This window comes from Strongylocentrotus purpuratus, unplaced genomic scaffold, assembly GCF_000002235.5.
Source record: "Strongylocentrotus purpuratus isolate Spur 01 unplaced genomic scaffold, Spur_5.0 spur5_scaffold_2, whole genome shotgun sequence".
In the NCBI taxonomy this organism is placed as follows: Eukaryota; Metazoa; Echinodermata; class Echinoidea; order Camarodonta; family Strongylocentrotidae; genus Strongylocentrotus; species Strongylocentrotus purpuratus.
In genome coordinates this window covers 40,946,158-40,963,745 of record NW_022145605.1, presented here as the reverse complement: position 1 = coordinate 40,963,745, position 17,588 = coordinate 40,946,158, and the positions used below count along the sequence as shown (strand labels likewise).

General features: G+C 38.6%; 1 protein-coding gene across 1 annotated transcript in view; it reads right to left on the bottom strand.

The window, feature by feature from the left end:
- LOC115918846 (WSC domain-containing protein 2-like) overlaps window positions 1–2,770 on the bottom strand; it is a 56,846-nt gene extending 54,076 nt beyond the window's left edge. The window contains exon 1 of the mRNA XM_030992462.1: window positions 1,954–2,770. Within this exon, the coding sequence (XP_030848322.1) occupies window positions 1,954–2,176 (223 nt within the window). The 5' untranslated portion in view covers window positions 2,177–2,770. The remainder of the gene's footprint in view (window positions 1–1,953) is intronic.
- Between the last annotated feature and the right edge of the window lie 14,818 nt (window positions 2,771–17,588).

Genomic DNA, 17,588 nt, shown 5'->3' with positions numbered 1-17,588 from the left:
ATTTATTTATTTATTCGTTTTATTTAAAAAGGGTAACTCTCTCAGTATTAATACTGTTTTTCTGAGAGGCCCTGTACACAAAAAGGGATTCAGATACATGAAATAACAAACAATGTTAAAAGACGTATACATTATTTTATATATAGCAGGGTTATTTGTTTGTTTTGTTTATAGTTCTTAAATAACCCGATAATATACAACAAAACATAAAGCAATATTTGTCCAGCTGTTACAATATGAATTAATGCTTATCCTATTTAATATAATATAAACATATAAACATCAGGAATAAACTTTTACATGAAAAGGAAAGGACAAATTTTTATGAGTGGAATATAGTAATATGAACCCTTCTTATCAAACTCTCAAGTTTAGACACTTCTGGTAATGTAAGCCATTTCATGAACATCACCACGTAAAAAAGACTCATTAAAAAATCCACTAAAATGATAATTACAGGTTAAATAGCATGCAAGGAAACACCAAATAATACATGCATTAACTACTTAAAGTAGAAAAAATATTTTAATAACGACTGCTGCATTAATAAAGTCTAAATAGCATTGCAAGGAAATACCAAAAAAATACACGCATTGACAACTGATGTAGAAACACGTTTGTATTGACGATTGATGCATTATTGATTGACATGAGAGTATCAAAATATGCGTGGGGTCTTAAGAGACAGAGTGTATTCTTCTCAAGGTTCATATATATTCTCGAGGTGAGAAGAATACCGCCAGCGACACTAGGAATTCAAGGATTTCAAAACACAGCGTCTCGATTCATTAAAATAGCATACAACCCCAAAGCTTTGATCCGAGTGTTGGTTTCCCAGAAGAGCATTGAAACATACTACCCGTCATAGTATAGATATATTGACTGCTATGCTTCGAATATCAAAGCCGTCCATATATCTGTTATATACCAAATTCACAACAAAATCTTCCCCGGCATCACATGAAAACTGTGAAAAATAGCATGGAGCTTTATCTTATAGCTCCATGGTAATAGTGTGTTCATACAAACTGCTATAACAATGAATGGTTTTAGACGTAATGTAAATTCCCATGCAGCGCTATATGACATCATGCACTTTGTTTAAAAGCAGTGAGATCCGATGTGAATCATTTCTCAAAGGTTGTTGTTGTTTTTATTTCCGTATATTGAAGTCAGATAAAATACATACAAAGTAATCATACAGAGAAAAAGGACAAAATATGGCTGGTAGCCCATTTTCAGCTGCAACTATATTGTTGCTGCTAGTCTTAGATGGGGCCAGTATAGGTCAATTATGAAGATCTTTATGATAACTACTTGTTTAATATTATTTTCTGGTTATCAAATGATAATCCGCCTTCCAGAGTTCACCATATCGACAAGGTTGTATCAATACTTCGTACTCGGACTGAACATTTACATTACACAGAGCAAAAAGTAATCCATCATAATGTAATTTCGACTTGCTGAAACTAAATTTTTAGGTAAATTTAAGACAGCAGGATGAATGAATAATGCAATTTAGCACGGATACGTGTTGGTCAATCCATGCTTTGCATACATGTATGGCACCTTAAAATCACACGAGGCGGAGCGAAATGGACTGTTAAACAGAATTTGGAAAATGGAACGTGAAGGATATTATGGCATGTTTATGACTTGTATTACCACTGGAAATATGAAAGAGATGAAGAAATGTGAGGAGAAATGGAGGACATAGGGAAAGATGAAGAGAGAGTGGAAGAGAGGGGAGAGTAATAAAGAGAGAGAGAGAAAGAATGATGAGAGGGAGGGAGAATGAGGGAGAGAGAGAGAGAAGAGAGAGAGAGAAAAGAGATGAGAGAGCGATGTAATGGAGAGCGGGGTGAGATAATTTTGCACACACAATAAAGAAGATGTATGTACATGCATGAAGAGCGTTCCTGGTACATGTAAAATGCATAGAGTACGTACGCTTGTGCTGTGCCATTGTCTTAGTGCAAAACCCCTGCCCCAATGGAGAGATCGGTAAAAACATGTGCAGAATCGCCACCGACAGAAGCAACAAGAAAGCTATGATCACAAACACAGCGAATGGATGATCATAGGCTACACAACAGACAGTATCTCTATCTCCTCGACGAGTCCTTCTCTCCGTGCCTGTCTTCATGTTGACCGTTCTTCTGTATGAATACATGACGTACAGTGAATGTCTTGCTTTATAGAGTGTGCTTCAGAGAGTGCACTTTCTTTTGCACGTGATTCCCAGGAAGAAGGGGGTAAGCGACTAGACGCTCCAGGAAATGCATCATTACTTCGTTGAAGGTGGCTCGACAACAGATAGATATCACACTCTATCGGTGCCTTCAGCTGTGGCAACACAAAACCCTCTTTATTCAATTGCCCCACAGCTTAAAGAGGTAATTAAGTAACGGTCGATGTCAATCCAACATATAGAAAAAAGAGGAAATTCGATAAAATATTGGTTCCTGATCTTAGCACGTATTGTTCAATTATCCATCATAACCCGACGAGCATAGGTGAATCCATTTGAAGCCCACACGATTAGTATTCGAAAGATTTATAGTTACTGCGACGGCGAGGGGTCCATATAACTGCCAATACACCACGGCCACTATGCTGAGGAAAATGAAGTCCAGAGTACCATCATAACATACTAATTAAGTGCCCTCTCGCTTGTCAACGATTGGGACGACCGTTTTCCTAATTAATATCCTTTTTAATGGCGCAATAGATGAACCACCGTCAAAGCAAATCTGGCGAAATAAGCACGATTGTACGTATTGTATAACAACATCCCCCCCTAAAATAACATATGATGAATTAAAATTGACCTGCAGAAATGTATATTCGTAATCTGATATATGGAAGCGAGTCCATCATGCCCGTATATTTTCTATTCGGACTTTGGCTTTATGTCAACAATCAATGGCAAAGAACTAATATAGTTCATACTACGCACATGTGCCATCCGCTCGTTGATGAACAACTGGGGATTTGAGTTTGTGCAAAAATTGAGCAATTATGGGTTTGATTTAGGAATGAAGATTGAGAATTCTGTCACCACGGTTTCAAGGTTATGATGCATAAAAATAGCATTGATAAATATTATCCCATTTATCATCAGGATGAAATATATAGTTCCAGGAAAATGGTTTGTTTGCGTACTGTGTTCAATGACACTGTAAAGAGCAGGGTACTTGTGAAAGTATATCAACAGTTAACAACTAAATTATTCATACCCTTACCAAGTTGTGCAATTTGTTAAGTATGAAGACAATTTATTCGTCCCGATTTATGTTTCTTGTTGATGTGACATATTGAAGCTTACATCTTAAATCATTCAGCAATTGCCAAAAAACGTCAAATTGACTAGTAAATCAAAAAAAGTTATATGTAAATTTAAACCGTGGCAATTAAGCAATTAAGGTATTTATTATTGTTTATGTTTTATTTGTTCATTTACAGATTGAACAACACTTCCTGAAACTTCACGTCATTAAACGTCATGGTATCCTAACACAGCATTTAGCAGGAGACGGTTGGTGGGTGAGGGTGTTTGTGCTGCATTAACGTCAACAATCATCATGCAGTCAACTATCTTCTTCCGTTCATACTTAAATGGTTTGCTTTTGTTTAGTGCTCTGTAGATTGGTATAATGCTTATACAGTCAAACCTGCTTTAGTGACCACCTGTCTGGAAAGACCACATTTTTTGTTTCCCTTGAAAATGGTTTCTCATTGAAACATGTAATAAACTAAATAAAGGAACCTGCCTAAGACCACTTTTTGTGTTTACCTTGGGCAGTCGCTATAGACAGGTTTGACTGTACCATTTAGTGCTCTGTAGATTGGTATAATGTTTATACAGTCAAACCTGCTTTAGTGACCACCTGTCTGGAAAGACCACATTTTTTATTTCCCTTGGAAATGGTTTGTCATTGAAACATGTATTAAAGGAACCTGTCTACAAAGACCACTTTTTGTGTTTACATTGGGCGGTCGCTATAGACAGGTTTGGCTGTACCATTTGGCTATAGGTTGGTATAACGCTGCTCTGTAGATTGGTATAACGCTTATACCATTTAGTGCTCTGTAGTATACAAATATACACTGTCTTGAGAGGTTCTGGTTAAAACTATGCGCAAGAGGTGACTCCAATAGTACTATTTGCTGAGGGGTGCATCCATTTTTATTTTTTATTTTTTTATTTTATTTTTTTAAAATATTATTTATTGGGGATTTTTTTTTTTTTTTTTTTGAATTTAAAAAAAAATTCAATTTTTATCAAAAAAAGATTTTAAATATTTTGTTTTCATTAAATTAAGATTTGAAAAAAAAAAAAAATCACAATTTTTTTCAACTCCCAAATAGTACTTTTTCAAAGCAACCTAAAAATAGATTAAATATTCCTGGTCATGTGACGGGTAATGTGACGAGCTCTTAACCAATCAAAAGCCAATAAATTTTTGATGCATGACATAAATTGGTATAACGCTTATACTTTGTAGTGCTGTGTAGATTGGTATAACGCTTATACCATTTAGTGCTGTGTAGATTGGTATAACGCTTATACCATTTAGTGCTCTCTAGATTGGTATAACGCTTATACTTTGTAGTGCTGTGTAGATTGGTATAACGCTTATACCATTTAGTGCTCTCTAGATTGGTATAACGCTTATACTTTGTAGTGCTGTGTAGATTGGTATAACGCTTATACCATTTAGAGCTGTGTAGATTGGTATAACGCTTATACTTTGTAGTGCTGTGTAGATTGGTATAACGCTTATACCATTTAGTGCTCTCTAGATTGGAATAACGCTTATAGTTTTTAGTGCTCTGTAGATTGGTATAACGCTTATACTTTGTAGTGCTGTGTAGATTGGTATAACGCTTATTCCATTTAGAGCTGTGTAGATTGGTATAACGCTTATACCATTTAGTGCCGTGTAGATTGGTATAACGCTTATACTTTGTAGTGCTGTGTAGATTGGTATAACGCTTATACCATTTAGTGCTCTCTAGATTGGTATAACGCTTATACTTTGTAGTGCTGTGTAGATTGGTATAACGCTTATACCATTTAGTGCTGTGTAGATTGGTATAACGCTTATACCATTTAGTGCTCTGTAGATTGGTACAAAATGTATAACGCTTATACCATTTAGTGCTCTTTAGTATACAAATATACACTGTCTAGAGAGGTTCTGGTTAAAACTATGCGCAAGAGGTGACTCCAATAGTACTTTTCACTGAGGGGCGCATCAAAAATTTATTTAATTTTTTTTTTTTTTTTTTAATCCTTTTTTGGGGGAATTTTTTTTTTAAAGAATTTAAAAGAAATTACAATTTTTATCAAAAAAGATTTAAAATATAAGATTTGAAGAAGAAAAACAAATCACAAGTTTTTTCAACTCCCAAATAATTCTTTTTCAAAGCAACCGTAAAATAGATGAAATATTCCTGGTCATGTGACGAGCTCTCAACCAATCAAAAGCCAATAAATTGTGTATGCATGATATAAATTGGTATAATGCTTATACTTTGTAGTGCTATGTAGATTGGTATAACGCGTATACTTTGTAGTGCTGTATAGATTGGTATAACACTTATACCATTTAGTGCTCTGTAGATTGGTATAACGCTTATACCATTTAGTGCTCTGTAGATTGGTATAACGCTTATACCATTTAGTGCTCTGTAGATTGGTATAACGCTTATACCATTTGGTGCTCTGTAGATTGGTATAACGCTTATACCATTTAGTGCTCTCTAGACTGGTATAACGCTTATACTTTGTAGTGCTTTGTAGATTGGTATAACGCTTATACCATTTAGTGCTCTGTAGATTGGTATAACGCTTATACCATTTAGTGCTCTGTAGATTGGTATAACGCTTATACCATTTGGTTCTAATGTGTATACTATGTATGGTTTAGGTATTTTATCTATCTTTTTTATTTCTTATTATTTGATAACTATATTGAATATTGTCCAAAGGATTAAATATGACATTTGTAATTATGTTAACTGTCAATCAATTGGTGATTTAAACAATAAAATAAAAATCAAATGTATGTATGGTTGAAGTATTTTATCTATCTTTTTTTATTTCTTATTATTTGATAACTATTGAATATTGTCCAAAGGATTAAATATGACATTTGTAATTATGTTAACTGTCAATTGGTGATTTAAACAATAAAATAAAAATCAAATGTACCACATGTGCATAATGAATACAATTTTCTGGTCTGCTTTAATCGCTTTGTGTTTTAAGACAAGGTACAATGGACAGAGAGTGAATACATGGTCATTGAAAGAGAGTGAATGCATGGTCATGAAGAGAGGTTGAGAGAAATATCATTTTGTTCTTGCACAAGATGGGAAATGAAAAGGAACAAATACCATGGTTTCTACTAATTTATGACAGAGATTTGTGACTTTATGTTTTAGAAAGGGCTTAATAAAACAAGGATTAAGTACCATTTTCTGTATTTTTTACAGTCCATAAACGAAGAAATAGTCCAGAATGGAATAATTTCTTGTTCCGTCGTATATATAGAAAACAGTGAACTTCTACAGCCAAACTCCTTCTATAGCTCGTCACTTTAACATAATAAATCCTTAAGTTCAGTTATGAAATATGTAAGAAATAATTACAGCGTGGGTATCTTCTTAAATTGTTTGTATATCAGGATACCAGGATATTTGATGAAGATGAAAATTGTTTTCAATTTTTTATTTTTAAGGGTACAATATTACCTTGAAAATGAATATGGCATTTAGGATTAAAGACAGTCATCCCAAAAATGATATCATTCTCGGAATCATCTCACATATTCTGCAGGGTCATAAAACAATACTTATTGTATACAGACGCTTATGTTTCAGACGACACCATCATGCAATAGCGTTTCATAACTACAGTACAATGACTAATATAAGTTTTTAACTTCAATGTCCAATTGTAATTTTTGTATGATAATTACAATCAGCGATACTTCTCATTAATTTTGTTAATGTGAAAGGTATGCGATTAATAAATGATAGTACCTTCGACATTTAACAAATATATATACTGGGCTTTTAGACAGTTCAGCTGTTATTTAGTGTATTATGTACTGCAATAGAGCCCTGATATATAAACAGAAATTATGTTCTATCTCTCTCTGTCAAACTTTCAATCAATATCAATGTCTGTCAATATCCCTCGAACACTCTAAATGTTCTCAATCATCTTCATATAAGAGGTATATGTTTATGTTTGGGAGTTCTTATTGGACATTTTCTACAGATTTTATCTCCTAAATTTCTAATCAAAAGGAGAAAGGTATGATATCAAAGATAAAGTTGAGTTCTGGTCATGCGATTGCATTGTGAAAGAAATCGATCAGAAAAGGGTTGATCATCTAGCATATAATTATTGGTGTGTACTGCCAGGTTCTGGAATGATAAGACATTTGGCCAAGTCTTGGTGAAGTTACAAGCATTGTACACAGATTTATATGGGACTACAAGAACATGTGGCATAAAAAATCCGTCCCGATTGTTATGATGTTATATGCCATATTTAGAATATTAAGGCATTTGAAGAGCCACGCTTTTTAGGGAACATTTTTTATCTGATGTTCTTCGACACTTGCATAATACAATGATAACGCTCACAAATTATTTACCTCTTCCCAGAACGCAACTTTTTCTTTAAAAATAAAATGTCTTTTATCGCTTTGTTTTGTAAATCTAACAAAAGACACCTCTACGACTATGGGACAGTGAATCGAATATTGCAATTCCTGAGAGTGCAGTGATAAACCCGATAGCCCTATCAACAAACCCATCGAATCATGTCCGAAAGACTGGGGTCCCGATTACGCTCGTAAACATTGAGTGGATAGAGCAAAATAACACAGAATGCAGACGATAAGCAGGATAAGCACAGGGAAAGACCATGGAAAGACCCGCCATCAGCTCTACTAATGATGATAATAGATGGTGAAAGTAGTCTCACCTCCCTGGTGAAAGGTAGAGAAGCGTGCTAGACGCTTAATAACGGATGCAACCATGCGATGGCAAGAGAGAGGGAGATAGGGGGAGAGAGAGAGAGAGAGAGAGAGAGAGAGAGAAATGAGGAAGGGAGAGGGAGAGATTGAGGGGGAAAGTGAAGAGAGATGATTGCAGATTATGACTATTGCTTAATGATTCACGAAGTGGAAATTGAGTGAAAGCAGAAATTACCTCGTGCCTGCCATATAGCGCAGAGTGGCTATTTAAGGGACATTGGTGGTCGTTGCCATCACTTAAAGGTTATATCGATTTATTGTTGGTGAATTGCTTCTTGAAATATCTCTTTTTACTAAGGATGCTCTTGATATATTGTCTATTCTAAGAGGATGCTGAACTAAATTCTGAAAGGTTGAAATGATAATTACTGCTTGTATTTAAGTTTTCATAATTATATTAAACAAAAAATGGAAGAAAATAACTTCCCTGAAGGTTATTAATAAATTATTGAGAGTGTCAATTCATCACTAGTACCGCTTTTTCATTTTATTTCGTCACATGGTGAATTCAAAATTACAAACAAGTGCAACAAAGTTTTACTATGTACAAACAATGCGTAAAATTATCAGATGATATATTTTTACATTATATTCAAAACCACGTCATGTTAATCTCAAAGTAAATTTGCACTTCATTATAAAAGTAATGTGTTGTTTTGTTTTATCAACAAAATTCAGTATGTTATATTATGCATTCACATTCATACAATAACCACATTATTCTCTTTGTTAAATCAAGACTTGTTCAGTTCTGCCTGAAATAAATTTATGAAATATTTTTCTTATGTCTTGCGTTTAGTTCCATTTTCTGTTCTCTTTTATAAAGAGGTTAAGCATTAAATTGTGGATCTATTCCTGTTGCATATCTTGATATATGTTTAATCACAACTGTTTGAAGTACATGTATTATTTGTATAATACCATGACGGAGGATTAACCTATTTGAATTTATTTGCTCTCTCTCTCTCTCTCTCTCTCTCTCTATATATATATATATATATATATATATATTGGTTAATTGTATTGTTATACTAACATATGAACATAAACATATGAGTACTTTTCTAAAAATCTTAATCATTATTCATAGACATATTAGAGACGCATGGAAACGTCCAATATGATACGGACACAATGACCTGACATACATACAGTATACATGGGAGTAGTATCATCGACCGTTATACAAATATATTCACGTTTGATTGGATACAATCTCTCTCCAGAATTGATAATTAATTACATTTGGCATTCAAAAAGTTAATTACAACAATGGTAGCAGTATTGTAGCAGTATTGTAACCAGTAGGATAATAGGACATAGAATAATACCAATCAAGAGATTGAAATGAAGCTATAGCGTAATATCACGGACCTCCTCAGAACCAGAGGGATTTAAGTCACATAACATACAATATAACATAGAGTTACGGTCCTTCTCACTCTCATGAGACGACGAATCTTTCAATAAATAAATAAATAAATGAATATATATTTATATTCGTTCGTTTATTATCAAACAACAGACCTACTGCTGGCGGTGATAAAAATATATGTGAGCTTTCTCACAAATGTGTAAGAATGCATTATTAATGGCATCGCATGGAAATAATTGCCTTTTAATGCTGTTGTATATCAAATATGACTAGAATACATGTAGTTTAAAACGTTCCCAACATCTTGATACGACAAAATTGTCTAGTCCCATTAGAATTGAGCTCAGTATTTTTCCTCAACCTTTATCATTGGTATTTCTTGCAAGATTTAAGGATTTCTAAACAATAATTTTGAAAATGATTTAAAAGACTCATAATAAGTACCATTTCCTTATTACCCAAACATTTCGGATAACTAACAACAGCTTTTTTAACAATGAAATTTCATGGCCAGTCTTCAAGATCATATTAAGATCAAATTAATCAAATTCCACTGTTCATATATTACATACTGATTATCCACTCTTGTTGTTTCTGTGTTTTTTATTTGTCACTTCGTTTTGTACTGATGGAAGATGAAAGAGCAAAATCTTAAAGTGAAATAACATAAAATATCTACCAAATTTTGTCATGTCTTTTTTCGTGAACCACATCTTTTCCACGTAGAAAACAAAACATTTAAAAACTATGGAATTAATGAAATGCCGAGACACTTTAGATAAAATGTTAACAAATTGTTTATAAAATACAGCTTACAAAACCCCAACCAAAAGTCGCAATGTGCATAATATGACCTATAACATAACAATCAGTGAATATTTAAAAACAGGTAATTGCAATATCTACCAAATTTTGTCATGTCTTTTTTCGTGAACCACATCTTTTCCACGTAGAAAACAAAACATTTAAAAACTATGGAATTAATGAAATGCCGAGACACTTTAGATAAAATGTTAACAAATTTTTTATAAAATACAGCTTACAAAACCCCAACCAAAAGTCGCAATGTGCATAATATGACCTATAACATAACAATCAGTGAATATTTAAAAACAGGTAATTGCAATATCTACCAAATTTTGTCATGTCTTTTTTCGTGAACCACATCTTTTCCACGTAGAAAACAAAACATTTAAAAACTATGGAATTAATGAAATGCCGAGACACTTTAGATAAAATGTTAACAAATTTTTTATAAAATACAGCTTACAAAACCCCAACCAAAAGTCGCAATGTGCATAATGTAGCCCTCGTTACTTTCGTAATAAGTAGGGTACCAAAATAATATAGAGATGAGATGAGTCTGTAAAACAGGAGGCGAAGAAGAGATGTGTGATGGTTAAACTCGTGACACGGACTGCCTTTTAATAACAAGTAATAATAATATATAACACATAAATAAACTCACATAATCAAAACACAAATACACTACTATAGTTCCTATCTTACTAATATATAGGTTTACATCCAAACTTAGCCATTAGATGAAATGGCAAAGTAAACATCAACAACATGACCGTTTCCCATATATAAACAAACACAGACTTATCATCCACTAGAAGGGATAACATATAGTAACTATTAACTTCATAACAAATACTCGAAACGTATAACTGCGAAGATAGCCAATATCCCTTTAACCCGACTAAACCTAAATAAAGTAAACAAGACGATAACACATATGTACTAACTAATTATAACGAAGAAACTATAACTAACCCAACACGAATAGACTAAATATAATTATACATGTCTGACTAATAATATACAACTGGAGACTATTGAAGGATATATTTATATATATATATATATGTTATTCCTTCGTAAACCGGACATATATTGTGCAAATGAATAGTAATTGATGTCCTCTATATTAATTCATACTCTACAGGGCGAAGTAGATAAATAAGCGTTTTGGACCATAATAAAGCCCACTCATACATATATAATAGTGACGGCTAAAGCATATTTACTTCAGCTACTAATACTAAAGTACCTGCTCTATACAGATTACAGAGTTGAGACAAATAAACCTAAAAAGCCCAAGTTCCTCTTTGTCAAGGTAATACTTGTACTGGTACTATTAGTTAAAAGTTGTAATCCTTTCTTTGTTCTCAACGATGCGCTCACTCCCTACACACCGTGTGAACGTACATAGTCTAATCACGCAGACACCAATGTATCGTAGATAAATGATTATAAAGTTATCCGCAATTCCACACCAATCCCTGGTATATCGGAACACATACTAACATGATTATTATCTTGGCATGATATTGTAAGATCATAAACAAAATAAACGACATAATAACTAGATACATATTATAAGAAAGTACGGACTTATAGACTAGCAAAATCTGGCCGGTTCAATGTCAAATCGAAGGTTATCTCCTCCTGAGATGGAAATCTCTCAAAACGTCATCAAATCGAATATGGAAAATCGTAATAATATTTCCCCAACTAGAATATGTCAAATGCTAACTAGAATCACAACAGTGGTTCATAAACGACAAAATAATGATTAGCTCATATCTTTAAGTAAGAAAGCTAAATAGTTATGTACAATGTGAAATATATATATTCGCGGGTACCATTCACCCATACAGTATAACGCTTCACAAATAGTTGTAAGAAAGCTAAACTTTCTTAACTTAAATTCTTCCCTTAAAACAACGATATCTACAAATGCAAACATCAGAACATATCCAATCATACATCAGTACAACCGCACAAAATTATATAACATGATAATAATGATTTACTTAAAAATAAGTATAATACAAAATATGGTAAATTACCTGTAAAACAGGAGGCGAAGAAGAGATGTGTGATGGTTAAACTCGTGACACGGACTGCGAGGAGTCAAGCGGGTTCACGAGTTCAAGGTGTTTAGAAACAAAGGGACAAAGGTAATGTTGCGGGGTCACGTGTTAAAAGATATTTGCATAAAGTGAGTCATATAATCCTGCATTCTATGTGGAAACAGGATATTGATATGTGACTAGTCTTTATAGAACAGTCACCTGGTTACACTCTCCCTTCCTTCGAAACAATGCCGTCCCGGCATATAAAACAATTAATTAAAAAAAAATATAAATAATTAACAAAATCAACATCCTGAATAGAATCACACTATTGTAAAATAGTGTTTAAAAAAAACTTTCTCCTATGCCATACCTAGCTTAGCCCTAGCTACATCCATACCGGGACTTTTCCACCGTGCCCACAGCTTCTTCCCAGCCTCTAATTTTGTTTGATAAACGGAGAGATTAAGGAGGTGACCGAGAGTATTGTATTGGAGCCGTTCGACAGGGCGACGCGTTCGTCCACTGCGTCTAATCGGGGTTCCATGATCGAGATCGTCAGCGGGAGTTTGCTCACTTGAAGAAGGAAGATTATCTAAGGGGTGTTGGTTATTTGAAAGAGGAGGTTCATGAGCGTGGGATGAGTCATCGCAGGGGGCTGGATTATCAGCGGGAGGTAGGTCATCTGAAGAAGGGAGATCATCTATTGGGTGTGGATCGGTTATGGGAGGTGGGTCAATCGGTGGGTCAGCGGGGGTTAAGTCAATGATGAAGGGTGGGTCTTCAGCAGGGCGTTGAGGATATTCTACGCCCTCCGGGAGGATCGGGACTCTACCAGTTTCCGGATGTCGATCATGATGGGCTCGGGCTGGACCAATCACTTCAGGCACCCGAAGTAACAGATCTTCTGTTTCTTCGTTATGAGAAGATTCCATCCTTGGTCCCTCAGTTTGGTCAGCCTTAGGTCGATTGGTCGCTATGTTTGGTTTGGGGGCAGTTTCTTCAAGGGGGAGGAACATACAGGGGGTTAAAAGGTTTCGATGAACAGTCCGCTCCCGCTTCGTGTCTGGTCGTTGGACCACATACACTGGCAGCTCGGGATGTTTACTTAACACGATGTAGGGTGCTGACTCCCATTTGTCTGCCAGCTTCTGTCCGCCTGTGGACTTGTCCATGACCAGCACACGATCTCCCGGTAAAAGTGATGTCAGTTTGGCCTTCTTGTCGAATTGGACCTTCTGGCGATCTTTCGCCACCCTCGATTTCCCTGCCGCCAGATCGTAGGCTGATCGGAGACCTTCTCGAAATCGAGTGACATAATCATCATATCCGTCATCTTCACTTCGAGATGAAATACCGAAGATGACATCTACCGGGAGATTTGGGTGCCTGCCAAACATAAGATGGAAGGGAGCGTAACCAGTGGACTCATGCTTCGTTGCATTGTAGGCATGGGTCAGATGGCCAAGATGATCCTTCCAACTGGCCTTCTGCGAGGGGTCTAGAGTTCCGACCATGTTGATCAAAGTCCGATTGAAGCGCTCCGTTGTTCCATTCCCCTGCGGATGGTAGGCAGTGGTCCGGCTCTTTTTGATCCCCGCCACTTTGCAGAGTTCTGCAATGAGGTGGCTCTCAAAGTTTCTTCCCTGGTCTGCGTGTATTCTGCGGGGAAAACCATAGTGAACAAAGAAATTCTCCCACAAGGTCTTAGCCACTGTTGTAGCGAGCTGATCCCTTGTGGGGTAGGCTTGTGCATACCTGGTGAAATGGTCAGTCACCACTAGGACATTCTCGTAGCCACCTTTAGATTTATCCAACTTCAGGAAGTCAATACACACCAGTTCCAGCGGTTCAGATGTGTGGATGCTCGAAAGGGGAGCACGGTTCCCTGAAGTTGGTGTCTTCCTCAGGCAGCATCGCCTACAGGTGGTACACCAGGCATGCACATCTTGTGCCATCCTTGCCCAGAAGAAACGCTGTCGAAGATTGTCCAGAGTTCGTTCAGCCCCAGGGTGACCAACATCATCATGGAGGTGACCAAGAACCAGTTTGTGATGAGAACGTGGGAGTAGCAGTTGATGACGCAGTGTCCCAGCAGAGTCCTGGTACCGCCGATGAAGAACTCCTGACTTTAGTTCTAGGCGTTGGTATTGCCTGAGAATGAGCTTAGCATCTGGAGAGCACACTTGAAACTCCTGCTTGGTAGGTTTGGAGCCTCGCTCCACATACGGCATAACTACCGATAGATCAGGATCCGATCTTTGCTGCCGAGCAAGAGTTTCCACTGGAATGATGTCGATGGAGGGTGTTCCCGTCTCACTTTCACCTTGGTTGCCTGGAGAGCCTGGGTTAGATACACCGGCTGCCAACTGGAGAGCTGTGGGATGTACAAATCCAGACGGTTGCAATCCTTCTTGCAGAACGGCTGACACTGCTAAATGGCTGCAGTCGACTTGCACATCTTGAGTTGGTACTCCAGCCGATGCCTCTGGCAACCTTGAAAGAGCGTCTGCTGCGGCGTTGAGCCTCCCACTCCTGTATTCCACACTGAAATCAAAGTCTGCAAGTGCTGCAACCCATCGCTGGCCAGTTGCATCCAGCTTTGCAGAACTGGTGACATATAGGAGTGGATTGTTGTCTGTCAGGACATGGAATCGGCGACCTAGGAGATACTCACGAAACTTGTCTACCACGGCCCATTTCAATCCCAGGAATTCGAGCTTATGAGCTGGGTATTTGCTCTCGGATGGTGTTAAAGCCTTGCTTGCGAAAGCAATTACCCTCTTCTTACCATCCTGGAGTTGACTGATGACTGCCCCAAGGCCAGAACCAGACGCATCAACCTCAAGAAGGAATGGGGTCTCAAAGTCTGGGAAGCCGAGTACTGGAGGAGACGTTAGTTTCGATTTGAGTAGCTCGAAGGCCGCTTCACATTCTTCAGTCCAATTGAAGGGAGGATGGGGTTTCCGGGTAGCCTTGCGTCGACCACCTCCTTCTGTGAGCTGAAACAATGGCTTCGCTGTTTTCGCATACCCTGGGACAAACCTCCTGTAGTAGCCTGTGAATCCCAAGAACCTACGTACATCCTTGCTGTTCTTCGGACGAGGCCAGTCTGTCACAGAGGAGGTTTTCTCAGGGTCAGTCTCGATTCCCTCCTGACTAATCACATGACCCAGATACTTGACCTTGGTCTGAAGGAGGTGACACTTCCTAGGCTTCAACTTTAACCCTTGTTGACGGAGCCGATTGAATACAAGTGTCAGGCGGTCAAGGTGATCGTCGAAGGAGCTGGAGAAAACGATGATGTCATCCAAGTAGATTAATAGAGACTCGAACTGTTGGTCCCCTAGACATGACGTCATCAGGCGCTGGAAAGTTGCCGGAGCATTCTGTAGACCAAACGGCATCCGGATACATTCGAAGAGTCCCATGGGAGTTGTAAATGCTGTCTTTGGTCTATCCTTCTCCGCAACCTTTACCTGCCAATACCCACTTGTTAAGTCCAGGGTGGTGAAGTACTTTGCATTCCCAAGTGCATCGAGGGCCTCATCGATCCTAGGCATTGGGAAAGCATCTCGTCTCGTCTTGCTATTCAGGTGACGGTAATCTATGCACAGACGAATGGAGTCATCCTTCTTGCGTACTACCACAATGGGAGAAGCGTACGGGCTATGACTTTTCTTGATTACTCCTGCCTGTTCCATCTCCTGGATGTGTCGTCTCACCTCTTGGAACTGAGCAGGGGGAATTCGCCTGTAGGGAAGACGGAATGGATCTTCATCTACAAGTGGGATGTCATGTTCGATGTCCTTAGCCAACCCATAATCAAAGTCATGTTGTGAGAACACGTCCGAGTATTCGGCAAGAAGATGCTCCAGTCGCAACTTCTCTTCCGGAGTAATGGGGGAGCTGGTTAAGTCGAGTTCAGGGAAGCTCGCTGAGGTTTGTGCCAGCAACGGGGAAGGTCCTGAAGGAGGTGTGAGCTGATCCGTAGAGGCTTCTTCGATGGCACACACCAGGAAAAGTTGAGCCAGAGGGACATTCTTGCCGATGGTGATGGGTCTATCGGACACATTCAAGACTCGGATTGGTATGTAGCCACCCGGAGACGCATCTACGAGTGTCCTTCCTACCATCATCCGAGATCCCTTGGTTGGATGCCCAATTGGCTCCACTATAGCTGTACAGCTCGGGCAGTTCCTAGCTACCTGGCACATAACTTCCACTTCCGAGCCCGGCTCAATCCTTCGTCCTCGACCACGGTGAACTGCTATTCCCAGATTTCCCCGGGCGTCCCCTGGTCGACGGCTTTCGATTGCAGAGCAAGCAGCCGACCATGCCTTGTTCTGCCTCTCCACTACCTGCAGGTATGTCGCACCGTGTAACCTCACCTGGTCTTGCTGGGCTAGCCTGATGAGATTGGTGCCGATAAGGGCGTCGACACCGGGTCCATAGCTCCCTGGGGGCACGATGAAGGCTGGGACTTTGGAATAAGTGCGGCCCAGGCACTCTACCTCAAGAAGGATGACTCCTCCATGGGCCAATGGGTGGCTTCCAGCGCCTCTAATCTGTACTGGGGAGGGAGTAGGGGATAAAATACAAAGAGAAGGATGGGAGGAAATGAAGGAGGATGAAACAGTAGTCACCTGGGAGCCCGAATCAATTAGTGTAGAGGCGGGTACACCATTGATGACCACCGTGTCCAGGTTTGTTGGGCCGATCACTGGTATAAGTTCTGGGTCGATTCTATTCTGCTGGATACTAGTACTTGATAAACTATTATTTGGTAAACTATTATTTAAATCAATTTTGCCCGCACTCCCTTTCTTTAACTTCGGTGCGGGCCGAACCCGTTTAAACGACCCGCTTGGTGTAGGGCGTCTCCTTGGCTGCCGGTGATGTCCGAACTGGTCGGGCCTCTCCTCCGATTGGAGGGAGTGCTCCTCCGATTTGGGCAATCTCTCACCCAGTGTCCCTTCTGGCCACACTCCCAGCAGTCCGATGAAGGGCGCGTAGATGTAGCTGGCTCTTTTACCTCCAAGGCCTTTAATCTTCTGTCCAGGGAAGCTACCCGCTCATCAGTTCTTCCCTGCTGGTCCCGGATATCCGCTACCAGCCTCAACACGTCCTCCGTGTTCTTGGATATTTGAGCGAGCCTCCCCTGGGTTTCACCTGGATTGTTAGGAGATGCCTGCTGAGCGTAGACAGCGGGCCTCCTTGCCTTGGTATGGCGCTCCCTTGCTATGCGTCTGACCTCCTCCCGCAGGTTCCTAAATGTCATCACCC